At 38.0% G+C, this 17,674-nt stretch overlaps 1 protein-coding gene and 1 long non-coding RNA gene across 6 annotated transcripts in view; one reads left to right on the forward strand and one right to left on the reverse strand.

Moving 5' to 3' along the window:
• Positions 1-17,642, reverse strand: part of WDR19 (WD repeat domain 19) — a 45,217-nt gene extending 27,575 nt beyond the window's left edge. For 3 of the 5 annotated variants that reach the window (XM_065698839.1, XM_065698821.1, XM_065698830.1), the window contains exons 1-14: positions 16,751-17,642; positions 15,945-16,036; positions 15,793-15,858; positions 12,862-12,987; positions 9,984-10,099; positions 9,215-9,330; positions 8,111-8,191; positions 5,772-5,884; positions 4,350-4,523; positions 3,169-3,239; positions 2,254-2,426; positions 2,046-2,160; positions 1,217-1,323; positions 682-804 (exon numbers count right to left, since the gene is read on the reverse strand). In XM_065698839.1, the coding sequence (XP_065554911.1) occupies positions 682-804; positions 1,217-1,323; positions 2,046-2,160; positions 2,254-2,426; positions 3,169-3,239; positions 4,350-4,523; positions 5,772-5,884; positions 8,111-8,191; positions 9,215-9,330; positions 9,984-10,099; positions 12,862-12,987; positions 15,793-15,858; positions 15,945-16,036; positions 16,751-16,801 (1,524 nt within the window). In that variant the 5' untranslated portion in view covers positions 16,802-17,642. Of the gene's footprint in view, positions 1-681; positions 805-1,216; positions 1,324-2,045; positions 2,161-2,253; positions 2,427-3,168; positions 3,240-4,349; positions 4,524-5,771; positions 5,885-8,110; positions 8,192-9,214; positions 9,331-9,983; positions 10,100-12,861; positions 12,988-15,792; positions 15,859-15,944; positions 16,037-16,750 lie in introns of those variants that run through there. The other 2 variants (XM_065698848.1, XM_065698858.1) reach the window with 2 other exon arrangements.
• On the forward strand, positions 10,989-16,567 carry LOC136024018 (uncharacterized). The gene is made up of 3 exons (XR_010616730.1): positions 10,989-11,068; positions 15,668-15,796; positions 16,337-16,567. It is a non-coding gene; the product is annotated as an uncharacterized LOC136024018 (long non-coding RNA).
• Positions 17,643-17,674: the final 32 nt, after the last annotated feature.

The raw sequence follows: 17,674 nt of genomic DNA on the forward strand, positions 1-17,674 counted from the left end.
CTGCAAAACCACTCAAGTTACCAAAAGAGTGATAACACCAGAGATAGTGAGTTTGCCTTTCCTCTAAGGACAATACATCAGCCTGTGTCACAAAAAGCTGTGTCACAAAGAGCACAGTACTACAATGCCAAATGTGCCCTGTATTCCCAGTAACAGAAAATACTCCTCATGCACAGGAAAATCTCCACAAAAAGCATGTTCACATCCTTCTTCAGTGCCCTCCTAATTCCCATCTTTGTTGAATCACCTAAAAATAGTTCTCTTCAGGCAAAGGCTTCTACAAGTAAAGACTTCCATTTATGCTATCACACTTTATACCCCAGTACCGTTTTGTCCACATCTATCACATCACCACCTAAATAAACAAATTTGCAAGGCAAGTGACATGTTTTTTCTTTCATTTGGAAGACATTTTGATTGCCAACCCTTTCACTAATGCAACAGAATTAAATTCTGCTATTAAAATCAGTGCTTTGCAATGAAAGCTAGTAAAAGCAAAAGTTAATCTTCATGACAATGCATCTCATATAAATGCAATAATAAAGGAACTTGAATGTAAATTAGACTATATTTGCATAAAGTTCTTGCACAGAAAATAATCCACTGTAAACTTCTCAGAATTTTTTTTTTCCTAAAAGTATACGTAATAATCCAAATAACTCAGACGGAAGCAATACTCACATCTGTACCATATATGAGGAAGTCACTAGTTAAAGCATGGCACAAAATCTGGTATTTATCATCATCTGCTGGGAAGAGTCGAGTTTCTCGTTCTTCTTGAGCATCCAAACCTTCACCTTCTATCTAATTATAAAGAACAGAATGACCTGAAAAACCCTACTGTTAACAATGACATATCATACTTTTGCCTGTATCAAACTGTAAGGAAACGAAATTAATACAAACCTGTGTATCCCTTAGAACCCCAGCACCTGCTTCTGTCACATTAACCAGAGATTTTTTAATTAAAACTTGTTAAACAGTTCATAAGGAAACACATTTTCTTACCCTGTTTCAGACTAGGTTGTATTTCTGAAGTCTACAGGAAGTCACCTTTATATTTAATTAGCCAGCAAAAAAACTAAAGAATCTTTATTTTTTTATCTCCATTAACAGAAGATCACTCAATTTTATCTCATTTTTTAAACTAAAACATTAACTTGTTCAGCTTAGATCAACTCATTACTTCAGCACTCAAAATTGCCAGAGCTCTTACCATATGCAACTGGACTTTACCCTCAAAGAGAGCAGCCGCATAATCGGAATTAAGGTGCATACTTGCTACAGTCCCCAGGTACTCCACATCTTTAAGCTTTTTTACATCTAAGAAATTAAAACAGAAAATAAAAGGTAAAAATATTTTATTTTGTATAAGTCTTTGCTTGTTTAAATTTGCAGCTCAGTAGCCAGGTGTGAAAAACTCACAACTAAGCAGAGAGGGGATGGGTCACAAGTAAACACTTTCTTAGCAGTCAGAAAACTGGTTAGAAAGTACACAAAACTCTCTTCCTATGCAACTCTGACTAGTATTCTTAGAGTTTTGATTAACTGAGTATTAGTCAAAAAAGTTCATGCATAAAGAGGCAAGAAAACTTTAAATCCACTGTCTAAAATTTGGACATAGCATAACCATTCTACTTTGCCCCATGCAAGCAACATGACCATATACCAATTTGCCAGTTTAAACCCTCTGATTATATAGTCCCCAGGTACTTTGCCAAACTTCATATTTAAACACACTGTCCAATAATGCCTCAAAAGCCTAAAAGTCTTGCATTGGTTAACAACATGATCCGAAAAAAGAAACAAGAAACATTCTACATTTTATTACCACTACCTTGAACCTGAAGTTTTATTTCTATTATTTAAAATGTCTTGTCATAACTGCTTCAGCCTGTGAAGATCATTATCTGGTCCTAACAAGACCATATGGCAATTCAAGTTGTTAATTGTACAATGTGTAATGTTCAGAACTCCTAAACACAACACTGAATTCATAAAACACAATGATGCAGTAATTTTTAAAGAACTAAATTTATGCTTACTATTCTCTCCAAGTGCATAAAACCAAGCCCGATTGTTCATTCCTACAGCCAAATGATAAACACCAATAGCCACAAAACTTGGCTCTACTTCAACAGAGACTGTGACTGGTAGCTCCTGTAAGAAAACAAAACAAAACAATTTTCATCCACTACTAATTCTTACTTTACTTGTATCTAAATGAAGTTTAAAAGGAAAAAGTTATCATACTCTCTCCACATCATTTGCTATAGTAACTTCAAGAAGGGAAGTGAGGTATGCAATCCGTGTATTGCAAGCATCTCCAAGGATTGGAAGCTTTGTCAAGAAAACATGGAGGGATCCTCTTCGTGAAGATACTGCCAACAACTGTCCATCATCTGTCCAAGCCAGCTTGTCTACGCCTAAAATATTCACAAGGTTTTGGGAGAAAAAAAAAAAATTAAAAAAAATCTTCTACTACTGAAACCAAGAAACAATCATTTTGCTTTAAAATGTGAAAAAGGTAGGAATTCATATCTAGGAATACTAACGTACTCAAACATAACCAATTAACAGTACTCCAAGACCAACTGGAATCACTCAAACCAAACCCATAATGTACTAATTTAGAATTTTCCTAAGAGTGAAGAGTTGGCAATAACTGAAGTATTTATGGATATTAGAGGAAGAGATAATAGTGGTATCTCATTACCCAAGAACAGAATCTTGTAAGAAAGTTCTGGAAGCTACAGGCACAAATCCTGTCTATCAGGATGAGAACAGATTAAGTGTCTGTATGTCAGTACAAGTGACGCTGAAAAGCACAAAAAAACCCCTAACCACCAAAAAACCCCGTAAAGCAGCAGAAGCCAGTTAAGGAATTATTTCAGTAATCTAAATATACTGTATTACAGATTTGAAAAATGAAAACATTAACAAATATTCTGAGAGCTGTACTTCTCTATACTTTGAACAGATAAAATACATCTGCATTTTTGTGTGTCACCTAATAAATACAAGCTGGGAAAGAAAATTTATGGTAATTGCTATATTTACAGTTTTTTCCTACAACAGTGCTTTCATCCATGTAAACAGAGTCACCATCAAAATTCTGTTTTACATGATCTGTAATAATTTCTGTCCTCACGGAGACTGTTAACATACCTTTGTTTTCATCATCCAAGTTTATTATGGCATACATTTCTCTCAGGTCTGACAGGTCATGAATTTTAATGCTACAACAAAATAAACAGTTATTCTCACCAATTTAAATTTCAGTCATTATGAACTGGAAGAAACCCAACCCAATCAAGACAGCCTAAATAGAGAGAAATTCAAAATGCCTTCTGTTTCTTGAAAAGCAACACTCATTATTCTCCATCACCCTAAAGAGGGTATCACTATCACTGTACAAAAAGGTTTGCTCAGAGAACCAAAATTTGAGGAAAAAAGCACAAATCCAATTCAAGAAAGCCTGGGAGCAGGAAACACACACACTTAGTCCCTTTTGACCTGTTACAATACAGGTTAGGTTAGAAACATTCCTGATGGACAAACATTGCTTGAAACACAGATATAAAAAACTAGCTTTCAATCCTGCCTCACATAAAAAGGGACAGAATAAGAGTTTACTTACGCTGCCATGTTACTCAATATGCTAAAGAACTTCTTAAAGAAATAACACATTGTACAGCAGCTGAAGTGCTTGAAGTTGCAACTGTTTCTCACAGTTGTACCACTGTTGATGTGCAAGTGTCATAAACAGAACTGAGGTCAGACAGAACTAGTCTGACTCCTAGTACCATACAGCTCTGTTTTTTGCTAAAGAATTCAGGTATCACAGAAGCAGGGAGTAGCAGACAAGGAGCTAAAGGAGCTACTCCATCACATGCACAACCTATCTTGGGAAAACTCCACACTCTCTATTTTTTTCCTTAATTGCTTACACATTTATACTTTTGTCTAGACTGCAGGTAAGACCAAACACCAGGGAGGAGGATATCAACATACTCAGTACAGTTTTAAATGAATTGTTCTCCTATTGCTAAGCGGATGTTTATGTCCAATGAACAATTTTGTAGCCAAGTATCATAATAGAAAAAGAAAGAATTGAAAGGAATAACCTTTACTGTTGTGGTTAATTACAATTGCAGAAATTCTGGCCAAAAATTACCTTCTGCTAACTTTAGGCAGAGAAGTAGTTCCATGGAGCAGCTCCCCTCACCTTCTCTGCATTGACTTTTTCAGGAACTTTGAAGCCTTTGGAAGCCTTGGGGAGCCTAGCTTTAATGCCTAACAGCTACAGTTAAGTGAGATGAATTCCATGCTTCTTATCTACCACTTACCAATTGTCTCCACACGATGCAGCTTTGTTTAATGACTGTGATATAGCAATGCTGCTTAGATTATCCTTATGATTATGAGCTTGAAAGATTTCTTGACCTATCTCACGAATGTGTGTAGAGATTACTACAAAATACCCTCGTGAGAAACCAATCATAATGTAGCCATCACCATACCTGTTGCAAAAAAAACCCCAAGAATTAGGAAGAGATTTATTTATGTAATATGCAAAATGCATTTTCTTTCAGACTACTGAGATAACTGTCAATTCCTCCCTTTAACAGGAAAACTAATAAAGTTATTTATATATATATAATGTAGAACACCACAGTATAAAACAGATTAAGGAAAAAACAACCAAAGATTCTTAAGGGACAAAATCATGCTTGTGCCCAGAGTTCACTCTTCTACATCCTATAATGCCACTTCACTTCCATCAAGCTGCATACATGGCAGTTATGCCAGGAGAAAGATCTCTAGTATCTTTGCTGGAATAAGCATACCATAAGACAGAAACTTTCATTTCAAAGTTCTGGCTGACTTAGTCCCATCAAAGCTATGCTAAAAATAGTAATACCAGTCACTGTGCTCTTAAGGTAAACTACTGCAAAAACAGTGGACATACCAAAGCTACAATCTGTATTTGTGAATACACGGTCTGTTTACTTTTCATAGTGTCAAGTAGAAATAATGACGTTAAGGCAGAAATAGTTACAGTGTGTAAGGATGAATTCAAACAATATTTCATCAGCTTAGTTGCAAAGAAATCATTGCTTGGGAAACAGCCCAGGTATGCCTTGTTAGACACATGGCTATAAAGTAAGATGCATATAGCTACAGGTTTTCTTACACAGTTGCAGTGTAAAAGGATAAACGTCAATTACACATTAACCAAACTGGCATTAAAAGACGTGGTGTCAGGATTCAAAGATACAGAAAAAGAACAGTTGATTTTTCAGTGCAGAGCTGGAACTTCTAGCTTGGGATTTCTTCAAAGGACAATTATCAATTGGATTACATAGCAGGAAGGCTACAAGAACTTTGCACAACTTGTAAACCAACAAGCCGGCTGAAGGATACAACTCCACCCTTAGATCTTTTGTTAATTACTCTTCCAAAGAAAAAACAACCTATAACCCCCTCAGTTTAAGCTACTGTCAAGACAGCAACAGTATCAGTGTTCTAAAGCTGAGCATACCAACAGCAATTATATTTGAAAATACTGCTTTTATATAGCCACTGAATTGCCAGGTAAAATAATTATGAAATGTAGACTTGTGTTTTGAAAAGAATTTTTAAAAAGGCAACAATACATCCAAGAAAAATCCAGTGTATAAGATTTGATATCCAGCATTTATCAGAACTATGGGGGAAGTCTTCAGCTTGTTAACACCAGAATGCCTCATTAAGTTAGTTCTGCTCACCATCTGTAGGATACAATACTGCCATAAGCCTGCTGAAATTTCAGATCAATCGGGTTATCAGGATCATTCAAATTAAAAAGAAAGAGTGTCTTCTTGCCGACCACTACACTTACCTGCCAATGAATGAAAAGAATAATTAACTTGATAAGAATGGCATCACTTTAAAATAAAGCCCTACATCTTCACTAAAAGACAAAATTTAGGACTTCTAATAATCCCTAAGAGTCTGATGGATCTTAATTCTGAACCTTTATCAACAGTGGATGAGATTTTCAGGATAGCCCAGCAGAAACACATCTCAAATTCAAGACTTTTCCCTACCGAAGTATTAAGTCAACTCCATTTCTTCAGAGGAAAAGGCAGCAGTTCACACGGAGTTACCCTGTTGGGACTACTCTCACTTGAACTATAATGTGGTTTTCAATCCACAGAATTTTTATCTGTGAGGTTGAAGGGAGGACTATCACAACACTGGTATCTCAAGTAATTTGATTAGATTTCAAAGACAGAAAGGTAATTCCAAAAGAAACAGCCTGCTCAGTGTGTATTAAACATGCAGTATTTACAGTCTAATTCTAAGTGACTGCATTTTATTTAAAGAATTCCATAGAGACATTTGACATAGATTATTCTAGAGCAAGAAGGAGCAGCTTGTTTCACCTTATTCTTTGACAAAGATGCTCTGAAGGACTATTTATAAATTTACTTTACATTACCTTCTGCTCCAACTTTTCTTGTCTGAAAAACAGACAATTCTTAAAATAAGAGCTGAAAGAATGAAATACAACACTGGTATTTTTAAACTGAGAAAAAAGGCATGTGTTAACCTAAAATTCATTAATCCAGAATTACAAATTCTGACCTATAATTCCTAATGTTACCTCAAATATAGAAAGTGTATTTTCTGCCTTTTGAAGCAATTTGTTTATAATTCTATTGCAGCTTAATGGGTATTCAAGAAATATTATTTCTTAAATTATTCTACAAAATTACAAGAATTATGTTCTCTTGCAGGGCAAGATGTTAAGCCTAGTACCACTTATTTTGATCCAACTTGCTATTTTGTGTTTGGTTTTTTTGGTTTTAAGTCATAAGTAACTGCCTTGAAGTAACTGTTACTACACCAAGCCCTTCTCCATTGAATAACAGATACCTACACACAGACAATACCTAGATAGACAATAAATGCCATGTGGTTTAGAGCTGCTGACAGACCATCCAAGCACAAACACCAAGAACTACAGAATCACAGAATGTTCCCTAACATTGTACAGCAAACCTGGAAGCTGTAATAAAAAACCCTGCAAAGCCTAGGCTACTGTGTGCTCCAGAAAGCAGCAGAAGACTGAATCCTCGGGTCCTGCATTTTCAGAATACATGTTAATAAAATTTCCCTAGGAAGCAAAAAACATTTCACTCCATGCAAAGAGGAAAAAACTCCTAATCTGTCAAAGTAAACATGGGAAAAAAAATTTTTGACACCCATACTCCATAGATTCTGTGAGAATTTAATGTTGCATAAGTGCATAGATCTAGACAAATTCTAACACAGTACCACCTTTCTATCCATGGATTTTCTGTTTTGCCTTGGTACTTTACTGCTGATCATTTAATAACATGCTCTGCTAACAGTTATCATGACCCCATTTTTCTGTACTTCACCACTGACCAACCTGATGGACTTTGAATCATGCAAGAAAGATGATGGAGACAACAGAACTGTAGCCATTTAGGCATAAGCAGGAAAACACTCACAACAGAAGACTGACACAGAGGCTTCTAGTCTAATTGATGATGGGGGTTGCGTAAGATGAAAACCTAGAGAGCAGAGCTCTGTTCCCAAAACTGACAGCTGAAAATCAGCCCTCTGAAAGGCAGCATCTCTGCAATTTTGACAGTCCTGCTCCATTTTCACCTACCATGTTTCATATACTGTTCTGTATTTATATTGTATGTATTTCTTTAAGTCCCTGCATGCATCTCTATCTATTATGTTAACTACTTATTCTGGGTTCAGCTGTAGCAATTATTTTTCTCCTTCTTAGTAGCTGGTGCAGTGCTGTATTTTCAACTTTAGTCTGAGAATAACCTGATAGCAACAACTAAAAACATGGGTGTGTTAAGTAATGTTTACTCCGATCAAGGACTACAAAACTGCCCTGTTACCTGTCATATTGCTAACCACTGCACTTTTCATGAACACATCCTTAATGAACAAAGGCGTATGGCTTTACTTTAAAGGAAAACTTTTGGGTAAAAAAAAAGCTTCCAACACCAAATTTTAAATAAAGGAGGAACAAACTGAACACTTTTAGCAGTATTTTGTATTGACTTCTTACTGTGCTTTCCCTGGTTGATATTCTTTCATCAGTCTTCATAACTGAGAACTGCGTGTCACTGGGATCTGAGCTCACCGAGGTCTGTAAGAAAGAAGTTCAAGTTGAGAAATCAACAGTTAAAGTAGCAAATACTCATGACAAATAACTGCATTATTTCTGCATTCTGTACATTCTAGTGTTAAGGATAGAGTTGTTACTGCATTTAGTATCAAAAGTAAGAAAAAAGTAAGAGAAAACACAACTTCCATTTGGATCATAATAACATGCTATCACGAGTTCTGGGCCCCTCGCTGCAAGAAAGACACTGAGGGGCTGGAGTGGGTCCAGAGAAGGGCAATGGAGCTGGTGAAGGGCCTGAAGCACAAGTTTTATGAGGAACAGATGAGGGACCTGGCAGATTTTAACCTGGAGAAGGCTTAGGGGGCACTTTATCGCCCCCTACAACTGCTTGAAAGGACGATGGAGCCAGGAGGCGGCTGGTCTCTTCTCCCAGGTAGCAAGTGTTAGGACAAGAGGAAACGGCCTCAAGCTGTGCCAGCGGAGGTTTAGACTGGACATTAAGAACAGTTTCTTCTGCAAAGAGTGGTCAGGCATTGGAACAGGCTGCCCAGGGCAGGTGGAGTCACCATCCCTGGAAGTGTCCACAAACTTTACAGACGAGGCTGTAAGTGACATGGTTTAGTTGCAGCCTTGGCAGTGCTGGGGAATGGTTGGACTTGATAATCTTGAAGGTCTTCTACAACGTAGCTGATTCTATGGTAACAGGCATGTGAGAGCGGCCCAGCGCTGCTACTGTGGAAGTCAACTTAAGACTGCATTCATAGGATTCTCTTGTAAGACACAGAACAGCATCAGTAAAGAGAGAAGCGTGGTTAGGCAGGACCACAGCAGAATTGCAGAGATGCTAATATCATAAATCAAGTTGCGCAATACAGAGGTTCAGATGCTTAGATATGCCTTCATCCTGCATGAGGTTTCCCAAAGGCTTCTTGTCCTTGAAAGCAGAAGTATTGAAAAAGCATAAGCTCCCATTGGTCCCAGCTTTCTCAGGAACCATGAGTATTAACGTATGCCTTAAAATCAAATGGGGTTTATAAATATTACCTGTCTTATAGTATCCCCTTCCTGATTGCTTATAGTAATTATTTTGTCTTCACCGCCTAAAGCCAGAAGGTTTTCAGTACTCCAGCAACCACAAGTAATCCGCTTAGTGTGCTTACCTGGAAAAGAAAGAAACCTATACAACACAAATGAACACAACTATAAAGAAGAAAGCTGGGATGGAAATATCCTCTATTTGGCCACCCAAACGCAGATTGTCAGAATGCAAAACAACTTACAGGAGCAATTTCAAATTCGAGAGGGGGGTTTTTTTTGGCTTTTTTTGTTTGGTTGGTTTTGGTTGGTTATTGTTGGGTTTTTAATTTTGTTTGGTTGTTTTTTTTTTTTTTTTTTTTTTTAAATCTTCTACTCCCAGATGTAAGTCTTTTGACCTTATAGGAACTTGCACAGCCCCTGTTCTTCCATTTCCTTGCAGTAAATTTTTGGAGACTGTGCAATATGCTTAATCTTTCTGCCCAGAGGTACTCTAAGCAGGTAAGGAAAACTAATTTAGCAACAAGAACAGCCATGCAAATTCTTTCCAAGAAAGATAACTCAAATTTCCTATGAGGCAGTATCAGGTGTGTGTATATATATTTTTTACTTACTATACTATAAAAATATTCTGGTAATTACAACAGAACAGAAGGTGCAAGTTGAATATGAATACATTTGTGACTTGCATGTTCATACACAGAACTAAAAAGGAATCTAAGTATTTAGTAAAATTCCACTTTCACATACACAAGCTTAATTTCAAGCCAGCACATACCAAGAACAGGAATCTTGCGAGAAGTCTGTCTGTTATATATAAGTAAGTTTCCCTTTGAGGTTCCAACAGCAAGTAAAGTTCCAACTCGAGACCACAGTAAGAAAGACATCGCATCCCTAAAAGAAAGGAAAAAATTACTTTCTATAGTAAAGAGTCCTTTCATGTACCTGCATATAAAAACATTTGCATATTTGGTTTGACATTTATGAAATCACACAGACCAAGCAGAATTTTTAAATTTAGCAAATGTTCTCTACAAGTATTAGAATTATTTAAATGCACACAAAATAGTGAAAGTAATAACAAGTTATATGAGGTAATGTAATAAAACTTGTACAAATGGAAACGGGCCTGCAAACATTAACTGTCTTGAATGGAATCTCAGGTAATTTGGCCACATATGCAGTTTTTTATAAACTACTCAGAGATACCATGAAGGTACGGGAAATTTTCCACTTTCAGCATAATTTTTTTTGTACTTCAATAACCCTATGGATTCAGCCAACTCCAAGTGAACAGGTCTAATTCTAGTCAATGTAATAAAGTCAGAAAGAGACATTTCAACTTTCAGAACTCTGAGTTTCAGATACAGCAAGGCCTATCTGGAATATATTTAAGGATATACTTAAGGATACTATATATCATGTTTTTAAAAAAGCCTCTTAAGCAAAACCATTTTACTCAGAATTTTCTAGTTACTGCAGTTATTTCCATCGATCCCTCTCCCATCTTTTTACTGTAAGCATGCAATAGCAATTTGAAACAAATTTCAGATATTAACTGACACATGAAATGACCTCCAGTATATATTAGGTTTGTGGGTGAGGGGTTTTGTTTGTGCTTTCCTAATTTCAAAAAGAAGAGGACACCAGAAAAGCCTGATTATCACACCATTTATATATCTTAGTGCTTACTCTGCTTCAGCAATAGCACTGTGACAAAAGGATTAGACACTTCAGTTGATATATACTCCTGTTTTAGGAGGGTTACATTTTACATATACTCCGGTTTTAGCAGGATTGCCTCCAATAAATAATTTACAGAAAGATCATGAAGGAACTGCAATAACTGCCTATTCTGTTCTGGTAAGTACCTTCTATGCTCTTTTTTGCTTGTCTACTAGCAAGTTACTCTTCCTCACAAAATATTTGCTCACACATGAAGAGATCTGTTCCTTCACACAATAAAATTGATATATCCATCTTCATAAATTGCTTTCATTATATTAATAGCTATAGTTTAAAACTGATTTATTAAAAAATTATCCCCAAACCCCTACTTGGGAAAACAAAAAATTGCCAAAGTTGATGTATTTCACCAGAAAAGAAAATTATCAACAATAATAATTACATCTGTGCTAATAAAAAGTGCTGTTGATAATGTAATAACTAATAAACAGTAACAAATATGTTATGGCTAATGAGTAATCCACAAATACCTGAACAAGATACATATAATGCTACATAAAATTCATTAGACAGTAGGAAGAAGTAATCACTTTAAATATCTCATTTGTATGTGCACTCATTTGCTTGTTTTGAAACTGTTTCCTAACATGTGACTCAAAATTCTACCAACAATCTTCAAAACAGCTCAATTAAATCATGTATAGGTTAATAAGTCAAAGTATTTTGTGCAAAGTAGCAATTCTTTTACTTTTTCAGGAGTGGAATAACTCGTATAGAAGTTATTTTTTGTTTCACTACAGTCAAATTCAGCTTCAACATACACATATAGGATACTAGGCTGTAACATATAGAAATATCCCATAATCAAATATCCAGTATTTCAAATAACCTTTAAAACGCACAAGTGTACCAGGCAGGGAGTTTTCAACCTAAAACCAGAAAAAAAAAACCCACCCTCATAAAAATCATCATACATCCCTCTACCCCTCAAAATTTTCCATCTGCAATTAGGGTTCTTCTTAATCTAATAGGCAAAACACTGCAATTCTGGTATCTTTGACTACCACCTCTCAAAAACCCAACAACAACAAAACAAAAAAAGCAAACAAAAAAAAAAAAACCAGCACCAAAACTCTGCCAAAAATATACACAAAGGAAATTTAGAAATGAAGGGTTAAATCAGAAGGAATGCTTGGTTCAACTCATGTAAATAAAATAGAAGCAGCATCCAAAATTAGCGGTTTCCCTACTCAGGTGAGTGTCCTAACAAACATGAGACATTAATTTCCTACAGGCAGAATGTTAATGTGGAATGCAATAGTTTAGTGGAATAGATTCAAAGAAATGAAAAGTTTAATTGTTAAACCCAGCTTATTTGTTAACCCAGTGCTTGACTGTTATGTAAGTTTTGGAACAGTTTTAAGCCTGTGGCCAAATTCAGAAAGGCAGGGATCTGAACCTTAGAGTAAGATCACCTCAGATATTTCCTCCCATCCTAAAACAGTCTACTTTTTGAACAGCATTTTAGCCACCTTATAAATCCAAGGGCAAAAAAATCCTAGCACCACTAAAATCACTTCCCTTACTTTAAAGCTCCATTTTACTTGTGTGAATACTTTGGAGAAAATGTAACCAGTGCAAATACACAAAAAATATACCCATCCTTGTTGCTACCACATTGAAAGGACAGCGGAAATGGTGAAGAGAAGCTCCCTGGGGACTTCAGCACTGCTCACAATTAAAAAAGAAACAAAACCTCTACCAGACCCAAAACCCCATCCACCACAAACACTGCAAAACCAGCAAATCGTATCAGAAAGAATTCAGCAATGAACTGTAGCATATTAGTTTAACAATATATGTGGTTATGAGGACTTCAATAAAAAGATGATTTCTGCAATACATCCTCCACATCAACAAGCCTCAGTGATCCAAGTCTTCAAATACACACCTTAAAAATTAAATCTTACCTCATTCCACTGTCTACTTGGCTTGTTTTGTTTGTGTTTGCATCCCACAGAAATACGGCACTAGATTTGTCTGTGATTATTGCTAAAGTATCTCCATCTTTGTCCCAGTCCATAGCAACACAGTTACTGAAGAAAAAACAAATAACTTTCACCAGTGATGTTAAAATGTTTGTAGGTTCACAGAAATAGCTAGAATTATTCAGCGGAAGTCCCTGTTCTTCCATTTGCCTCCCAAGCAAACCCATGACAGATTGCAGATTTATCTGCAAAGCATACTTTTATAGCAACCACATCCTTACTCAAATGCCACTGAAATGACAGGGGCTGAAAGGAAGGCCACGGAAAAGACACTGCTACCCACATTCTAGTACTTGAAATACTGCCACCTTGATTTTCAAGAAACGGTGAAAACCTCTTGTAAGGTTCTATTTTGTTAGAGGCTATTCAGTTGTTGGAATTATTTCTGTCACAGTTCAAAAAGCACAATGAACTCAGACAAGAAACCCATGCAGAAACAGGAAAAACCTCTACTTGCAAATAGTTGCCAGAATAAAGAGGAGGGCAGACTTACCCAGAAGTCTCTAGTAAATGGGAAACAGTGCTGTTTACAACAAATATTTAAAGCACCATACACAGCAGTATAAGAACCTATGCCATCTGACAACACTCCTCTCTAGTTAATAGGTTACAAAGTTACCTCTCTGAAAAACGTCACTCTCATTACCACTCAAATGAAAACCCCTAATGCAAGCAACTTCAGAAGTGTCCTACTGAAACATACATTGCTGTAAACTAATCCAGTATGCCTTCAGTTCCAGTTTCTCCTATCTTTTCAAAACCTCAGCGGTTTACTCTAGAGACTAAGTATGGTGTATTTCCAAAATGCACTCATGAATACTTCACAGGCAATCAGAGCAGGAATAACAAGGACAAAAATACAAAAAAACCACAAAAAAAAAAAAAAAAACAAGAAAAAAAAAAACAGAAAAGAAAAAAAGAATAGGGAAAACCACAGATTGATAAACAGTAAAGAAAACAAATTCTATCAACATGACGGTAAGAAGATGCTTATAATATCAACTAGTATAGCAGAGAATATTTGACATTCTGAACTCCATTCTTATACAAGGAGAGACCCAGCAGCTAAAAACTGCAGTCAGTTAACAGTTAACCAACAAATAAAGAAGCAAAGTTCAGCCTGAGGGGAAAAACCATATAAGCACATTTATTTCTTTAAACTGTATATTGCAAAAATTGAATTTTATTCTAATGGTAGTAATTAGGGAATGAGAGAGACTGGAAATAAGAATAAAAAAGAACAACTTAATCTAGGCAGAAGATATGCTGTTGGGCCTCAAAAAGTCAGTGTTATTCAAACTATCATAAGCAGATGTTAATTATTTCAATAAGCTTTTGTGTATGTGTTTATTATACAAGTTCTCTGCCTTGCCGTGAGAACACAACATTATCTTAAAACTGGTTTAGACGTTACATGTTTCCCTGAAGGCAAGGATCACCCTGTCCATCAATAAGGTAGTGCTGTAAGGGTCTACCTGTAACGTAGACCCCCCCTTCCTCACCAACTCACATAGTAGAGTATCCCCAGTCCAACACAAGCTCTTCTAGGAGTTCACCTACTTCCTCTACGCAGCTTTCTTTATTTCTGTCAGTTTGCTAGAGAGAAATAGCATTTATCATACCGTGTGCAAAATACAGTGAAGAACAAAGTGGGTTGTGTTACCAAGCAAAACACACTGACATAGCCAGCCCACATTATGAATGGCTCCTGACCAGGACATTAAGATGATGAAGGAACTACAAGCAAGTCTGGTAAAGACAATATTAATAATTGCGTCTCTTGGTTTCCTGCAAGGTGGCAACTACCATAAATTGCAAAAACTGGATTTCTAGAGAGGTCTTGGGAAGCTACGTGATTCTGGCTCCTGTCTACCAATGATACGGAAACATGTAAGCGACATTCTGGAAATGGAAGTCAGATTTCTAGATTAGAGACTTCAGATTTAAAGCCTTAGTGGGAGTTTTCCCGTGAGTAAGGGCTCCACCTTAAGCAAAACGAATCAGGTTGTTTGAAATAAAATAAAAGAATTTGCATGAAGATTTAATCTAAAAGCAGGTAAAACACTAAAAAGAAATGAGTACACAAATGAAATTATTGCTACATCAGGTAGTAATGGTGCCCAATAACAGTAGATTTATATAGCAAAATGGTATGATGACCGAATGTCAGTGTTTGCACCCAGGGAGGTTTCCTCTGGGCCATACCTAGCCTGTTCCTATGGACTGATTGTTAGCAGCTAGGCTGCATCTTCCAAAGCACGACTTTTAAATTTCACCTGACAGGAATCTAGTTCATACACTCCCAACACCACTCTCTGTTGTGAACCAAAGTATGATAGAAGTATGATAAACAGGAAGAACAGCTGAGATTCACAAAATTGTCAATATACAGTACACATTATGCCAGTGACATAAGCAAAAGCACTAAACCAAGAGAGTATCTTTCCTCAGCAAGGCTGTCATAACAAATTACTAGAAAACCAACAGTAGCAGGAATGCAGCTGCTATCAGCATGACATGGAGATATTGTTTACAACCTCATTATGTTCTTTCTTAATATGATGGATCTTTTTCTCACATTTTAATGAAGTAGACTGAGTTTATTACTAATAACGAGTGCTTTGGGTACAAGAATATGTTTTTCTGACTATCCTTGATAGCTTACTATAAATTCAGCTTTTCCTGTCTCTGACTCCACACACGCTCATCAGTTTGTCTTCTTTTCCAGGGGGTGTTCACCACAGATAGTACCTCTTCCAAAACGTTCTCACATTGTACAAACACCTCACCAGAAGAGAAGCATTGTTAAAGAAAACAACAAAGAAAATAATTTAAACCCATCTTAGCACCTACCCTGGTAAGCTGATTTCATTTCTCTTCTGACCATGACGATCAAAAATTTTCACAGTATGATCACCTCTAAAAAAAATGTAAACATGGAGAATAATTCCCTTTCTTCATCAGTGATTTCTATGGAGAAATGCAATAAATATTTGTAATCTTACCCTGTTAAAGCAAGGAAATTTCCCAAAGTTTTCTGCCAAGCAAACTGCACAGGGGAACCAGACCAAGCTTTTTCTAATAGGCTGAATACTTGCTGGGAGACAAAAAGAAGTGGGAAATTACACACCTTACAAATGTAAGCCTATAACAATAGTTCCTAGCATGTTAGCAACCCCGAGTACTGTGAAGGGGAAAAAAAAAACAAACCCACAACAAAAACCCAAACACAACACAACTTCCGGGTGGCTGTAATGCACCAAAGTAGCAAAATTCCACATAAAAATCTTTCGGTTTGTGCTGGAAAACTGAGATTTCTAGTGCTGGGTCTAGTCTGCACTGAGAACTACTGAGACTCTATCACAACTGTTTTTTATTTTTTTCTTTCTCCTACAAGGTTATAAAAAACCCTCCAAAAACATCAGACTCTCTCTTCCTGTCCAGAGACCAGAATGTTAAGTTCTCTAAATTTAATGGAAAAGCCTGGGACCAGAAAGCATCCTCAGTGTGCAAACAACTGCAAGCTCAACACTGACTCCTTAAAAGATACGTAACTATTCTGTTACGCTGAATTCTTGTGTCTTACAAGCTAAGATCTCAAACCCACTCAATCATAAAGATTCTGACTTTCAACCCAATAAAGTTTTGCAACTTTCTTTCATGCTGCCTGCACAGATTTTTCTGTAACCTGGGTGTAAGATAAAGCCCACAACTTTGTTTAACTTCACAGCTTGCTATCATGACATTTTCCCTCTCATGTCACCAGATAAACCACAACACCTGGTGTTCACCAAACACGCAGCAGGCTTACCTGAGTCTGCCAAAAGTTCCCATCCGTTTGCGTGCATGTAAACTGAGGCATTCTTCACACTAAATTTGCATTTTACTCACAAGACGTGTAAAGCTATGAGCACCACACGCCACAAGCACAAAGAACACCTGACAATTGTTTGATTTTGAAAAAAAAAATTTAATCAAATCTGTAATAAGCCAACAATAAAGAAAATCATTATGGCAGTGCAGGCAAGCTCCAGCTCTTCATGCTTAGTGGACAGGATCGTATAAACTAACTCCGCCGAGGGGTCTGAGCAAGAAACTTTCCTGTTTGCCCCATCCTGTTTCACTGCTGCCCCAGGAGGGTTCCTCGCCAGGGCCCCAGTCAGGCACAGCGGGAGACCCAACACCAGGCGGTAAGGGCTTCGGGCACCCGTGGCAGCGAGGGGCAGCCGCGCCGGAGGCTGCCCCTCCCGCGGCCTGTTCCCGGGGTCCAGGTGCCGGGCGGGCGGCAGAAGCGGCCGTGCCAGCCCTGAGGAAGCTGTCCGCCGCGTCAGTCTTGCGCTGGATGGAGGCCGGCACGAGCGGGCAGGCTCACGCCGCGCTGCTGCCTACCCACTCAGCAAGCACCACCCGCCCGCGGCGGGCCGCGCTCGACGCCCCCGACCCAGCTCGCCCAGTGCGAACCACGGCCCCGCCCGCCTTCACCTCGCCGCTCTCGGCTGCCCGGCTCCCCCGCAGCGGCCCTATCCCCCGCCTACAGCGCCTGAAGACCCTCACCTTCATCGCGCCCACCGGCCGCTGCGCAGCGCCTCCTACGCATGCGCCAGTCCCACAGCCAGGCCCCACCCACCGTCGCCCAGAGACGGCCGGCAGCCAATGGGGACCCTCCGCCGCCGTGCGGAGCGGGAGGGCCGCGGGAGGAGCGCTGGCCCGGCGCGCCCGCAGGTACCCGGCCCAG

This window comes from Lathamus discolor, chromosome 1 (assembly GCF_037157495.1).
Source record: "Lathamus discolor isolate bLatDis1 chromosome 1, bLatDis1.hap1, whole genome shotgun sequence".
NCBI lineage: Eukaryota > Metazoa > Chordata > Aves > Psittaciformes > Psittacidae > Lathamus > Lathamus discolor.